Below are 14,536 nucleotides of genomic sequence, written 5' to 3'. Positions count from 1 at the left end.
CAATTCCATTCTAGTGACTCACAAGCAGTATCCTCGGAGGTGGGCTAGCTTAGTGGCTTGTAGTACTGCCCTACTGAAGCCAGCATTGTCACGGGCCTGCTGGGTAAGTGCGTAATGGGACATGAATGTGTGGACGAATGACCAGGTAGCCACCCTACAGATGTCCTGGATAGGCACTTGAGCCAGAAAAGCTGCCGAAGAGGCCTGTGCCCTGGTCAAGTGGGTGGTTACAATCGCCGGGGGTGGCACCTTCACCTGATCGTAGCAGTAGCGAATGCTGACGGTGATCCAAGAAGAAATTCTTTGAGTGGACACTGGGCGACCTTTCATCCTGTCAGCCACCACGCCGAACAATTGTGTCAACTTGCAGAATGGCTTGGTTCTTTCCATGTAGAAGACTAACATCCTCCTGACGTCTAAGGAATGCAGCCTACGCGCCTCCTCCTCCTCCTCCTCCTCTGACTTATGCAGCTTTAGAAAAAAGACAGGTAAGAAAATGTTCTGGCTTGTATGAAACTGAGAGACCACCTTGGGCAGGAAAACCAGGTGTGGCCTCAGCTGGACCGTGTCTTTGTAAAAGACCATATAGGGCGGTTCCAAGGTGAACGCCCTAATCTCAGAGTCCCGGTGGGCAGATGTTATTGTAACCAAGAACACGACCTTCCAGAGGGACGGGGAGGGAGGTGAGACGGAGGGTCGGCTACGAACTGCAGGGTGTAACCCAACGGTCCGAGGTTAGCCGAGACCAGACCTATCAGAAGGGGCAGAGGCGGTTGAGGAAAAGAGAGGGAGGATGGATCCAGTGAAGTGACTGGGGTGTAGTCCTGACCGCACCCTCAAAACGACTTCTTCTGGCCTTCCTGGTTTCTGGGAGGGTCAGGCTGAGCAGACGGGTGGGAAGATGATGGGTGTCACTGCTTAGACCCCTTGCCTCGGTCCTTTCTCTTGTAGAAACCCAATCGGGGAGTTCTCCAGGACCTAGACTATGGGAGCAGAGGAGACGGAGGATGGAATGGCTTCCTGGCCTGCTGAGGAGTGTGAAGGCCCAAGGAGCAGAGGGAGGCCAGGGAGTCTTTAAGGCCATGGAGCCTTGAGAATGTGAGCTCGGAGAAGAGCTCTGCCCCCTCAAACGGGAGGTCCTGAATAGTGGCCTGCATCTCCTGGGACAACCCGAAGGACTGCAACCAGGACCTGCGCCTCATGGCCACCATGGAGGCGACCACCCTGGCCGCTGAGCCAGTAGCATCCCAAGCCATTTAGAGGGCTCCCCTCGCCACTGCTGTGCCCTTGTCCATCAAAGCGGCGAACTCCTGAGCTCGATCTTGTGGGAGGGCCTCTTTGAACTTGTTAAAGGAGTCCCACAATTTAAAATTGTATCTGCCTAACAAGGCCTGGTGGTTAGACACCCTTAATTATAGGCTAGCCGTTGAATAAATCTTTCTGACAAATAAATCAAGTCTCTTGGCATCTTTGTTCTTTGGTGTGCCACTAACATAGCCCTGGCTGTCCCTTTCATTCACAGCAGACACAACCAGTGACGCCGCTGGAGGGTGCATGTAGAGGTATTCGAACCCTTTTGCAGGGATGTAATACTTCTTTTCCATCTTCTTAGAAGTCGGCAGAAGGGGGTTTTACACAGCAATTTGGCAATTTTAAGGACCCCTGAGTGGACGGGCAGAGCGACCCGGGCCGCGGTGGAGGAGGATATAACGTTAAAGAGGTGGTCGGACTCCTCCGCGATCTCCTCAATCTGTAGGTTCAAGTTAGCAGCCACCCTTTTAAGGAGGGTCCGGTGCCACTTGAAGTCATCAGGGAGACTACCTGTTTGGGAGTGACCCGCCACTGCTTCGTCCGGGTATGACGATGACGACTGCACCACCTGTGAAGGAACAGGTTCCTCCTCCCTCTCCGAAGCAGCTGGGAGGGCTGGTGGGAACACGGGACCGGCATTACTGGCACGCCCCACGGGTTCCAATAGGGCCATTGAGCGGGCCACAGTTCCTGCTGCCATGTTGTTGCTGAGGGTGACGCACTGGTCTCACGAGTCGGTGGCGAATCACCTCTTTTTGGTGAAGAGCTGAACTCCCAGTCCGACTTGGACCACTGCCCTTCCAGCAACCAGGGCAGAGCCATCGAGGCCTGAGTATGCTGACTGAATATGGTCTGCAACCAGTGAGGCGAGGGCCAGGAATAGTGCCTGCCCAATGAATGGTACCAGGGGAAGGGGACCAGTGCTGCGACAAGGAGCGGCCCCACCCAGGCAGGGACCAAAGTCTGGGAGACTGTCTGGGAGAAGGTGACTTGGGCCACGGCAATCTCTGATAGGAAGCTCGCCAGTACCGGTGGTATGGGGACTGGCAGTACGGGGACCGGCGCAACCCCTGCCAGTGGTGCGCTCCGCACTGATGCTGAAGTGCTCAGCGTGGGGTCCGAGTGGGAGTGCTCCGATGCAGGATGAAGTGCAACCTCCAGGAGGATGGCCCTCAAGCAGATATTCCACTCCTTTTGGGTTATAGGTCGAAAGTTTTTACGGATTCGACACTTGTCCTTTCTATGGGATTTCCCTGAACACTTCAAGCAGCTGTCATGGGGGGCACTGATAGGCATCAGCCTGTTGAATGACAAGCATGGTTTGAAGCCGGGAGAGTGGGGCATGCCCTGCTCCGGGGCAAAGTCCCAGCCCGGACTCTAACTACCAAATAACTTAACTTAATGGCTAACTAAGTACCTACAAACTATATACAAAGAAGATAACAAAGGCTGTAAAGAATCACAAATGCTCTTGTGATCTACAAGACAAGGAGCTCAAACTAACCATCACAGGTGGTAAGAAGGAACTGAGAGGATTTAGGGTTGGCGGTGCAGCACTCAAGGGGGTGCCACAGCCAACCCTACTGATACTGCTAAGGCAAAAGTCTCTGACAACTGTGCACATGGACACGCACACACCTAGAATGGAATTGACATGAGCAAGCACTCGAAGAAGAACTAAAGGTTCCAACCTTGTTGATTAATCTTGTGCATTTCAGTGTGATGCCACATGATGGAATTACTGTTTTTTCAGTCTACTTACACACACAAAAACTGTTAAAAGATCATCATTAAGGTTACAAAGTCAAGCACTCAAAATTAGGAAATGACTGTGCAACCTTAATTTGTTCCCCTTATGCACGCATATTATGATACAATCTTTAATTACATGATCACATACTATTTTTGTTCATAAGACCCATGTCTCATTCAGTGCACAGACTGGACGGTACTCACCTAATGAGCAGCTATTTAATATTTTGTTTCCTCCTCATTGTTCAATGTGTGGCCTCACGCCTTATTTACTGAACACTATCCAAACCCTGCTCTGAAGACAGAATTATTAATTTCCTCATAGGCTTCCTTATGCTATGCAACACTATGGTATCAGAATGCTTCACAAACTTTAATGAATTTAATGAACAAGATCCTGTTTCTATATATTAGTATATATGCAAATAAATAAATACAATAACAAATACTATATGTCAATGCCACCTTAATGCAATGGCTCTCAATCTTTCCAGACTACTGTACCGCTTAGGAGTCTGATTTGTCTTGCGTACCCCCAAGTTTCACCTCACTTAAAAACTACTTGCTTACAAAATCAGACATAAAAATACAAAAGTGTCACAGCACATTACTACTGAAAAATTGCTTACTTTCTCATTTTTATCATTTAATTATAAAATAAATCAATTGAAATAAGAATATTATACTTTCATTTCAGTGTATAGTAAATAGGGCAGGATAAACAAGTCATTGTCTGTATGAAATTTTAGTTTGTACTGACTTTGCTAGTGCTTTTTATGCAGCCTGTTGTAAAACTAGGCAAATATCTAGATGAGTTGATTACCCTGGAAGACCTCTGCGTATCCCCAGGGATACACGTACCCCTGGTTGAGAACCACTGCCTTAATACATGTTATTAACTCAAGAAACAGTCCCCCTTATACAAGATACCAGAAGTATATCCATCTGATACATCAGAAATGATGCCCTGACTAATGCCTGCTGCCCCTCTTTATTCTCCAAATAAAATATCAAATGCTATGTTTATAAATCCAGGAACCTACCTTTTCTATTGCACATTTTACCCAGTCTGGAAGAGCTTCCAAGTTCATGTGCCATACATTGCAAGTATACTGAGAAGCATCTGAATAACGTGATTTCTGTTAAATAAAGTCACATTACATTGTTAATCAACATTCATGTATGTATTTGTTTCTTAGAATAGAGCTTTTAGAATCAAATACAAAGGAAATTATTAGAAAATTAGGTAGGGGAGATAACAACTATTTAAAAAAATAAAGCACTTCATGGACCGATTAATTTAGTTACTAACTGCTAAATCCATAGATCCCGGGGCACCCACTAAACCGGTAATCGGGTAACTGCTTTAAGTAACAGTGTGTTTCTGGTTCTGCAGACAGCAGACAGATTCTCTGACACGTATTCCTTTGTACCATAGAGAAAATATAAAGTTAGTTTTGCCTTTTTTTGATCTGGCAGAACAATGTTTTGACCTTGTCTACACTACAACCAAGTGTACTAGTACATTGATTTCAAAAATAGTTTCTCTGCCAGGGCAACATCTGTCATATATATTTATAATTCTTTCTTTCTGTCTTTCTTTCTTTCATCTGTTCCAGAATAGGCCACTGCATAATCTTAAAAATAGTTTTAAAATTGTTTTTCTAAAATGCTGGTTATTGTAGTATAGACAAGTGTATTACCAAGGTATATTACTGTGTTACAATGGCAATAATGTGAACAACCAAAAAGAAGAAACAAAATTGCGATGAACAAGTATTTGTAACTAAAAATATTTCTAGACAGCAGTTGAGCCTTAAAATTGTTAACATTTTACTAACTGCACTTTAAGTAATTACAACCATCCACCATCCTTTCATTCTGAAGTTACTGGACATAGAACTAAGTCACTGCAGCATGTATAAGGTATGAAACTCAGCAGGACACGTAGAGTTCTATTGTGCTGGAAATAGGGGAAGAGAGGAGGTATCACAGACATGGCAAATGGATTCCTTACACATAGATCCTCGGTCCATTAGTGGAGGAGCTCCGGAAACTACAAAAATTGCTTTGCTAATGCACTGCTGTCTGGGAAAGACTAGATTCTGTCTTCTTCCTGAGGTCCATTGAGAAGACCTGCACAAAGTCAATTTACTCCAGTTTTGCACAAGAGTCAGGATTTCTATCTAAATGTTTATATCATGTTCATCACCTTGGTATCTGGTCCTAAGATTTGTTCCTAAAGTTTCCACCTCTCCAAGTCTTCTTTATTTATTATTCAGCTGCCATTATGTCTTCCACCATGAGTTTGAAGTGAATGCTTTCTCTCAGTCTAGGTACTTAAAGAACAGTTTGGCTGACAACCTGTAGATAATGAACTTATCATTTCAGCGCAATACTCGCTTTTCAATGTCCCAGAAAAAGTATTTACCTTTAATTGTTATCCTCTGTTGACATGTCACAGCAGAGCACTAGTTTCAATTCCACATTCCTATGAATGATGAAAATGGGAGTTCCCTAAGCACTAATTTCTAAAGCATCCAGCATGCACCAATGGAATACTGATGCCCCCCAGTGCTCTGACCACAAGTTCATTTCCCAGAAGGAGGTGAAACTACTCCCACAATATTAAAAATACTTGAATGATAAAGTAACAAAATATTTCAAAACCTCAAACTCAGTAGAGGCGGGAGAGAGGTAATCTCTTATAACGTGCAGTAACTTAAAGGACAGCAATAGACAATTAAGTCTCTCTTTTCTGAAGATATATAACCCTAGTCTTTGGAAACTAAAAAGCTCCAAGGATGTCTCTATAAAACAAGGCAGCAATGTAAGAAAAACATGCAACAGGAAGTAAGAACTGCAAACAAGGTTAATGTACTTAACAGTAGACAGAGAGTAGATTTTTGAGTGAAGGAATACATTCAATAAATGTTGATGTTTTTGAAAAAGAAAGAACACATCTCTTAAAACATACACCAGAAGGAAAGATATTCCAAAAATAAGATCGTTATATGGTGGGAAAGTTTGGATTCCCTTGCTCCAAACAAACTTTCTATAGCACACTAAGGCCTGGTCTACCCTAGGGGGAAGATCGACCTAAGATACGCAACTTCAGCTATGAGAATAGCATAGCTGAAGTCGACGTATCTTAGTTCGACTTACCTCGCGTCCTCATGGCGCGGGGTCAATTGCCGCAGCTCCCCCGTCGACTTTGCTTTTGCCTCTTGCCGAGCTTGAGTTCAGCAGTCAATGGAAGAGCAATCGGGGATCGATTTATCGCATCTACACTACACGTGATAAATCGAGCCCCAATAGATCGATCGCTACCCGCCGATCCGGTGGGTAGTGTAGACGTACCCTAAGTGTAAACAGGAGCTATGTCTACCTCAGACAGGTAAGGCCTCAGAGATGGGATGCTGACCAGACTGAAGTCTAACAAGATTGAGGGTTTTTTTATTAAATTTTCTGGTCTTCATGTTGGTGATAATCGAGCCTTCCAATTTCAGTTACAACTGTGCATATCCAGAATAACTCCACTGCCCTCAAAGGAGTACTTCTGAATTTACACTACTGAAAGCAGAATTTGGCCCTAACTGTTCTGAGAAAAGATCGGTATAAAGAAAGATTATTCCTAAATGACTATCAAAAATGTGCATAGCAAAAAGGTTCATACAGGAATGTATTATGGCATATTTGAACAAGTTATGTGCATTATGTCTCTAACATACAAATTCACTCAAAACAGTTCTGATTATTTTGGGGGGAGATTTTAGCGCACCATCCAGAGAAGATTACTATGTAATTTCAGTAACTCTTGAAAAGTTATTTACGTTGTTTAACTGACCAATTAATGTTAACTAATTACAATTTATATACACACATTCCTTTTTAACACCAGTAACAGGATACACTACTAGATAGTCATTTGCCTTTTGGTTGTGTCAAGTTTTTGTTTGCGCCAGAAAGATGTCAATGGATAAAAGAAATCTATAGCTAATACATTTTTTTTAAAATAGCAGTTTAATTGTTGATTTTTAAAAATAACAATAATGCTTTCTTTTTAGATGAGCTGTTTTATCAACTGTGCAGTCTGCAGAGTAACTTTTCTGGTGGAATTTTTATACAGAGAAAATAAAAAGTACATCTGCTGTACATAACTGTAGTACATTTTCTCTCTGTTAGCATTTTATTTTGCTTTCTAAGATGACAAGAATAGAAAATATTCATATTTCATTTATTTTATTCCTTTATTATTAAAATATTAGGAACCAAATAGCTTTCATAATCTCCTAAATTACTGCAAAGATTTATATTGTAGAGATAATTGACAGAATGCTGGTGCTATAGCATTTCAGAACAAATTCAAACAATTGCCGATCCCTGCTTTACAATCTTTAGGGATCATAGATCCTCACCAAATCATTAGAAAGGACTTTAAAAATAATTAACTAAAGAATTAAAGAACACAGAATATACAAAGGCAACACAAAAAATGTCTTCAGAACATGAGAAATAACAAAAGTGGCATTCTGAGATGCAGTAGTTAATGTACTGTGAAAGAGATTTTCGAATTGGGAAAACTTGGAAGATATCGTTTTATCATAAATTGAAGTGTAGTCCCAATGATAAAGTATAGGACAGAATAAATTCTTAATGTAATCACTTACCATAACTCCCATTCTCCTCAATGAGAGTTACATGGATTTGTTGAAGAAATAATATATTCTTATCTATTCTTCTTGTGAAACAGTGAATGGGTTTATTCACATACTACATTTCTAACATAATAACTAAGCACGCTTCAAAAGCTATTAAAAATCCTACAGCAAAAAAAAAGGATTCTAACTGCTGTTTTGTACTTAATAATCCCTTTAGTGCAACAGTAGTTTTAAACTATTTCTTTTGAAAAAATCTTGTATCCTACTCTGACAAGTTTCTATTTTAAAGTCCTTCCAACAATCCATTTTAATCTAATCCTAAATCAGAGAGATCCCCTTTTGTTTGAAAGCCAACAAACAGAAAACATTAACAAACACCCCCTCCCTCCCCAGACCCTGAACATCTGTAACAACACGGTCAGGGTGAATTTCATTTACACTAAGGCCACTTTACACAGCTCTGGCCATGTCAAGCGGCCTTAAAGAGGGAGTACATTATATTCACACACACATTAGGGCCCCCTCACATGATTAGAAGGGTGTAAATGGCATTATCATAAATGAAAAATCAGGCTCTCAGCCTTCCCACTACCACAGGGATAGTTGGTAAGTTCTTGGCCCTGCTGTGCCACCGACAGGACTTTTAATGGCCCAGTCAGTGGTGCTGACCGGAGCCGCCAGTGTCCCTTTTCGACTGAGCGTTCCTGTCAAAAAACGGATACCTAGCAACCCTACCCCTTCTCAGCATTCATATTTGATTCTGTGGCTGCAGACGGGTTTGGGCTCCATTTTACAGATATGCCTCAGGCCAGAACTTGGGCCTAACAACTGAGATATAAATAATGTTGTGAAAAAATCAATACATTGAGACAGCCATATTTTTATGGACATATGAATGATGAGTTCTGAGAACAATAGCCTATGAGACTCTAGGGTTTTAAATTGTGTAGTTATGGAAACCAATATGCCTTTGTGAGTTTGTAACTGTATAAAATCTCTGATCACTGACTGGCTGTAAAGCAATATTTAATGCTATCTTGTTTATATTATTCTCTTAAAAGAATGAAAATTAATTTCAATCCCTAGTCATTACATCCTTCTCCACTGGCAAGCATGGCATTTTGGAGTGTTTCTGGTGCATCAGAAAATCAATATAGTGTATTCTGTTTACTTTTCTCTTTGATCCAACATCATAAAAGATGTCAGTGGGGTGGTGAATATCTTGGGAAAGACAGCTTGATAATTAACTGCTGTTGCAAAGCAGCAGGAGGTGCTCATCCATTGTTTTCTGTATGATTATTTTTAATTAAGATGTTGTGAATTAAAAAAATAGTATTTTAAATGTGTAGGCCATTCTGTTGAAGGGGCGTCAGCTCTGGTGAGTTATGATATTTTTTATCACATTTCCTATGCCCCACCTTTTTAAGTAAACAGCAGCAGTCAATCTGACACATAGAAATATCTGGCATATATAAAATTAACTTTACTAAAAATGCTTGTCAGTATGAAACCCATAGAACTCACTGCTACAAGATATTAAGGCAACAAGTTTATTGGAATTCAAAAAAAGGTTTGGACTTTTACATGAATAATAAAAATATTTACATTTACACAAGCTAGCATACAAATGTATAAGGCATATCAACCCTCATCATGCTGCAGAACATAAAGGTAATAACTAAGGTCTAGATTCACAAAGGGGACTTATGCACTGAAGCACCTATCTCCTAGGTTCCCTGCTGCCCAATACAATTCACAGTCCCAAGTTAGGTGCCCAGACTCCCCATGCATTGTATGGGGAGAGTTAGGAGGCTAAGAAAGGGATTCTCAGAAGCCAGAAAAAAGCTCTGAATGGAGAGCTGCCTAAGCTAGCCAGGAGTGAAATGTGGAGGAAATGGGCTGGGCTTAGGGCCCAGAGCCACAAAAGTTATGTCTACACTGCCTGCAGGAGCGAGCCTCCCAGCGCAGGTTGACAGATAATTGTGTGGATTTGTGTAGGTTGCAAATGAGGGGTGTGTGCTGTGGTGAGGGACTATATGTATTTGGGGTTACTGTGTGTGCTGACTGTGATGTTGTGTTTGGGTTGTGTTCCTGTGTCTGGGGGAATGGGGGGTTGTGCTGGGAGATTTGTGTTGATTTATGCAGGTGGGAGTTGGGTCAAGTAATCTACCACCTGTGCAGTCTCCCTCATATTACCAATGAAACGGATGTATGCAAATTAGCTGTAGAGTAAGGGTGGTGATTATGCTACCTCTGACATCGCATTGGTCTAAGACTCTTGGCATGGCATAGATACATGCCTTACTGTAGCTGTACACCACACAGGAGTAATTTGTTAAATTAAAATGGCTAAGAACATAAAATCTGGATGGTAACAGACAACAAAACCCAGTGATGATTCAACCTGGTGATATTCCGAACAGAAAGAGCCCTGAACCATGCTTGTTGCTGTTTTCATTGCTTCACACTGACTGTACAGACATTTTGGCTGCAGAGTGACACACAGCGACATTCCTGGAATCTTATTATATATAGGTAGTAAAATCAATGGCAATGGGAAAATAAAGAAGCTATACTTACTTCAAATAGTTGTTTTCCATTACATTTTATGAGGCAATCAGAATTTGCTATGTATTTTCTACACTTCCAGCAACGAAGCATGTCAACTTCTAGGCTATTCATTTTAACGTCTGGTTCTTCAACTGTTTATCTGTTAGAGCTACAAAGACAATAAAAAGGTATAATTCATTTAAGCACCTATAATCTGTTCAAATTACAGAGGGTGTCAGCCTGCGATTCTGAGTCACATGAACAGTCCCTACTCACACTAGCAACATATACTATTACAACTTTGATTTTATATAGTACTTTTCATCCGGCTAATTACTCTTAGGGGAATTCTGTGCCAAACAATTAAAAATTCTGCACACAATATTTTAAAATTCTGCAAATTTTATTTGTCAAAATAATACTACATAATCATGCCAGTTTCAATTATTTTGAAAATTTATTTCAAAATACCTGTCAGCAAGTATGTCTGTAACAATACAGACACTCATAAAAATTCCACCAGGAGACGAGTTAAAGAAACCCCTACGACAGCCCAGTTCCTGTATCCTTGTCTCCTCCCTCCCCTAGAGCTCAGCCGGAGTGCCAGACACCCACAACCCCTCCCTCCCAGAACCCAGCCATGGGACCCCCACAGCCAATACACCCAAACCCCAGCCATTGGGTCCCCCAGCCCAGACACCTATCCCTCTACCCCTCAGAGCCCAGGGATCCAGAGGGAGAAATAGCTTGATGCTCAGTCCCAGGCTTGTGTGGAGTTTCCTGCATGCCGCTGTCTCCTTCCCTCAGGGCATGCGAGGAACTGCAGCTGTCGGGAACCCTTTAGCTCCTTTCTCCTCCCCTCAGCAGTGTCTTCTATATGCGAGCTGGGCTCTGCTGGGTCCAGCGGCCCCTAGTGGCAGCCCACAGCACTGTAGCCCATTTCTGTGAGGGAAAGGAAATTCAGCTTGCACAATGTTAATTTCTGCAAGATTCTGCATTGCACAGTAGCAAAGATTTCCCCCAGGAGTAAATAGTTATATAGCACCATATATCTGCATAGTTCTTTAGAATACCAAAAAGACAAGGTCCCTTCCCCATTGAGTTTGCTATCTAAAACTCTGATCTGGCAAGTTACTCTGTGTGAGAGGAACCCTACCATTACAGTCAACAGGGACATCACTCTGGCCCAAGGGTCAACCCACTTGCAAGACAGAGACTTAAATTAAGACACCACCAACCAGAAAGAGATGACATTTGATATTCTGTCTTTGCTCATCACTGTATTCCATAATTTTCTTCGGTCTTCCCTATGGCTCTTCCCTGAAGACTCTTCCCCATCCCAATTTCTCTTTCAAACTTTCTGTCAGGGACCTCATAAAACTCTCCCTTGCCCCTTCCCTCCCAGAAATCCATCTCCTGTTCCAGTCCCCTGCTTTTTCTGATTTCCTTGGCCCAGCTACTTGAAAATTAAACCAAAGATTTATGTTTAAAGGTCTCCTGGATCATGGTACTCTGGCCATCCCTATTCTAAGCCTTGAAAGATTACATTGAAATTAAAATCAGCATTTGAAATTAGTGGCAAAAGATCACAGAAAGGATTCTGTGTGTGCCTGCAATCAATTTGCAACTGAGTCAAAAATTTCACGCTTATTTCTATTGACTTTTCATTAATAATACACTGAGAGATATCTAACAAATTGTTTGTACAGCCTATTGCCTTCCTTTGCATTTCTCTCTAACAAGCAATAGCCTAGGATGCATGTAATCTATCTGCTCGGGTTCGGAAGAAAGATCATCTGATTAAAGGAAACGCGATGAAATGATGCAAGTATTTATGTCAAAAACTGAGTACTTGTTTCAGCAGGAAGTACTTGCTCTTCATTCTGCTTTTTCCTCCACAATAAACTCGGCTTCTGCTCTCTTACCAAAGCTTTAGTTGTAACAATATTCTGTTTACTTAAATGGTAACTATGATTATAACATACAACCAGACTATTAAAAAAAACAACCCATGCTCAGACACTGAAATAAGACAGATCGCTTCAGTGCATTTCATATTTTTCTGCAGCTTTCAATCCGCAGGTAAAGTATGAACTTATGTTAAAACTCCAGTATTCTTTTATTTCTAGACAAACTAATAGAATAGTATTAGTAATAAGTAGGAGCTTCAGATCAATATTAGTTGAACGAAAGATCATGGTAGGTGCATTTAAGTAAAAACAGAATATTCACATTCAAGACCTTGTCTTACACATGGCAAAAATTTAATAAAATGCAAATGCTTTGAACCACACCGGACATCCCTGTATCTTGAGTTTTGCCTACACAGTTACTGTCAACACAGTTATTTTAATAGCCCATCAGCATATGACATATTTGAAAGCAGCAGTCAAAGGGTATGCAAATGTTAAATGTCTCTCTCAAGAAAGTATTCAATTCAAATTCAGGTTTTGAAATGTAATGAATACGACCACTCAGGGAATGCTGCTGCAAATATAATTTTGAACACACCTTAAATGCACTGTGAAAATGTAATTCCAAATTATGCATTTATAAATATACAAAATTAGCTTTGATCTATTTGACTGATGGTAGGTCTTTCTTGTCTATCTTATAATATACATTAATAATTATGTATTTAGTCCAACAATGCACCAATGAGGATCTCAAGAGTACAACCAATCTATAAGGTCTGCTAGGGGTGTTTCTTTGTATACAGTTTTGAGTTTCTTTGACTAGCTCAAATTTGTATTTCAGAAGTTTCCAAATAAAGCTCTCGTCCTTGACATTTACCTGTATTCAAACAAGGCCTGTTTATCTATATATTACATTATGCTCCATTTCATTTTTCATACCATTAAAAGAATCCATCTTATTATAACAACATCGGGCACGCACTCAATCATTTATTTTGCTAAATAGATGATCACTTGCTTTTTGTTGCTTCACAATATGAGCATTTTCAAAACAGATTTTTCTTATCTGCCCCATGTCCATATGCAAAGACAGTTTAGTTAATTTTATGCATTCATAATAAGAATTTTACAGTAACTGTCTCATTTCTTTCTACCTTTTCTGTCAGAACATGCCTTTAGTGTACAGCTATGTCAAACCATAGTTTAAAAAATGGAAATAAATAACTTGGAGGAACAAATTACAGCAGTTTGCAGTATTATTCTACCCTAGCAGTTGTTTTTAATGAGAAAATTCCTGAAGGTCTATTAAAGTTCTGCACACCTGTGCTTTTCTTCAGTTCTCACTATGGAGGAAACAGACAACCTATAGCCCAATTTGTTGCAAATAAAGATCTGTGTAACAAAAGGATTTTTTAAAGTAAATGCTTGCATATAATCTCCCATAATGAACTCTGCTTCTTTAGTGCTAGACTTGGCACAAATGTGTCTGTGGGGTTTGTATTTTGCAGAAGCAGAATACGAATTCTTACTGAAGTGGATGATAAGGGGGAAAACAGTACAGTCTTAACAATAGATTACTTTGTTATTTTGCAAAGTCTATACTAAAATGAGTAGTGTTTAGGGGGACTGCTTCTTTGTTAAGTACTTCAACAGTAGTACCATAGCAATTTTAATTGTACAGTGCTGTACTATAATAGCTGACTTAAATTAATAATAGAATGGAGAACTTCACATTTAAATCACTGTCTCATATGTTCAGAAACCTTTAGCTGAAGAGCACTGTGAACTTAAAAGGCTAATCATAGCCAGAATATGAGTGGAACCTGAAGTTCAAGCCACCCCTATATGCAGAGAGGTTAGTAGTCAGGTACCCCAAGAATCATTGAAGCACAATTGTTCAACATAGGTAACTAACAACCTAGAAGGTGGAGTGAATAGTGAAGAGAAAACATTTGCCAATAACATTCTATAGATTAGTCAAGACTTGTAATGACCATGAGGACCTTCAAAAGGACCAGAGAAGACTAGGTAACTGGGCAATACAACGCAAGATAAAATTCAGCATAGACAAGTGCAAAATAATTCAAATTGGAAAGCATAACTCTAACAACTAATATACACCAGAGTGCATTCTGAATTAGTTTAAGTTCTCAGAAACGAGATGTAAGCATTGTGGACAGCTTAGTGAAGACATCTCTGAAAATATTATAATGCTGTTACATAGGTGGAATTAGGGTGACCAGATGTCCCGATTTTATAGGGACAGTCCCGATTTTTGGGTCTTTTTCTTATATAGGCTCCTATTACCCCCCCCCCCCTCCCGCCGTCCTGATTTTTCACACTTGC

The 14,536-nt window shown here is 40.8% G+C and overlaps 1 protein-coding gene across 5 annotated transcripts in view; it reads right to left on the bottom strand.

Moving 5' to 3' along the window:
• RNF180 (ring finger protein 180) overlaps positions 1–14,536 on the bottom strand; it is a 120,983-nt gene that overhangs the window by 105,054 nt on the left and 1,393 nt on the right. For all 5 annotated transcript variants that reach the window (XM_005300976.4, XM_005300978.4, XM_065599034.1 and 2 more), the window contains exons 2-3: positions 10,305–10,443; positions 4,107–4,202 (exon numbers count right to left, since the gene is read on the bottom strand). In XM_005300976.4, coding sequence (XP_005301033.2) covers positions 4,107–4,202; positions 10,305–10,406 — 198 coding nt within the window. In that variant the 5' untranslated portion in view covers positions 10,407–10,443. The remainder of the gene's footprint in view (positions 1–4,106; positions 4,203–10,304; positions 10,444–14,536) is intronic.

This window comes from Chrysemys picta, chromosome 6 (genome assembly GCF_011386835.1).
Source record: "Chrysemys picta bellii isolate R12L10 chromosome 6, ASM1138683v2, whole genome shotgun sequence".
Lineage (NCBI taxonomy): Eukaryota > Metazoa > Chordata > Testudines > Emydidae > Chrysemys > Chrysemys picta.
This window is presented reverse-complemented; position numbering and strand designations above follow the sequence as displayed.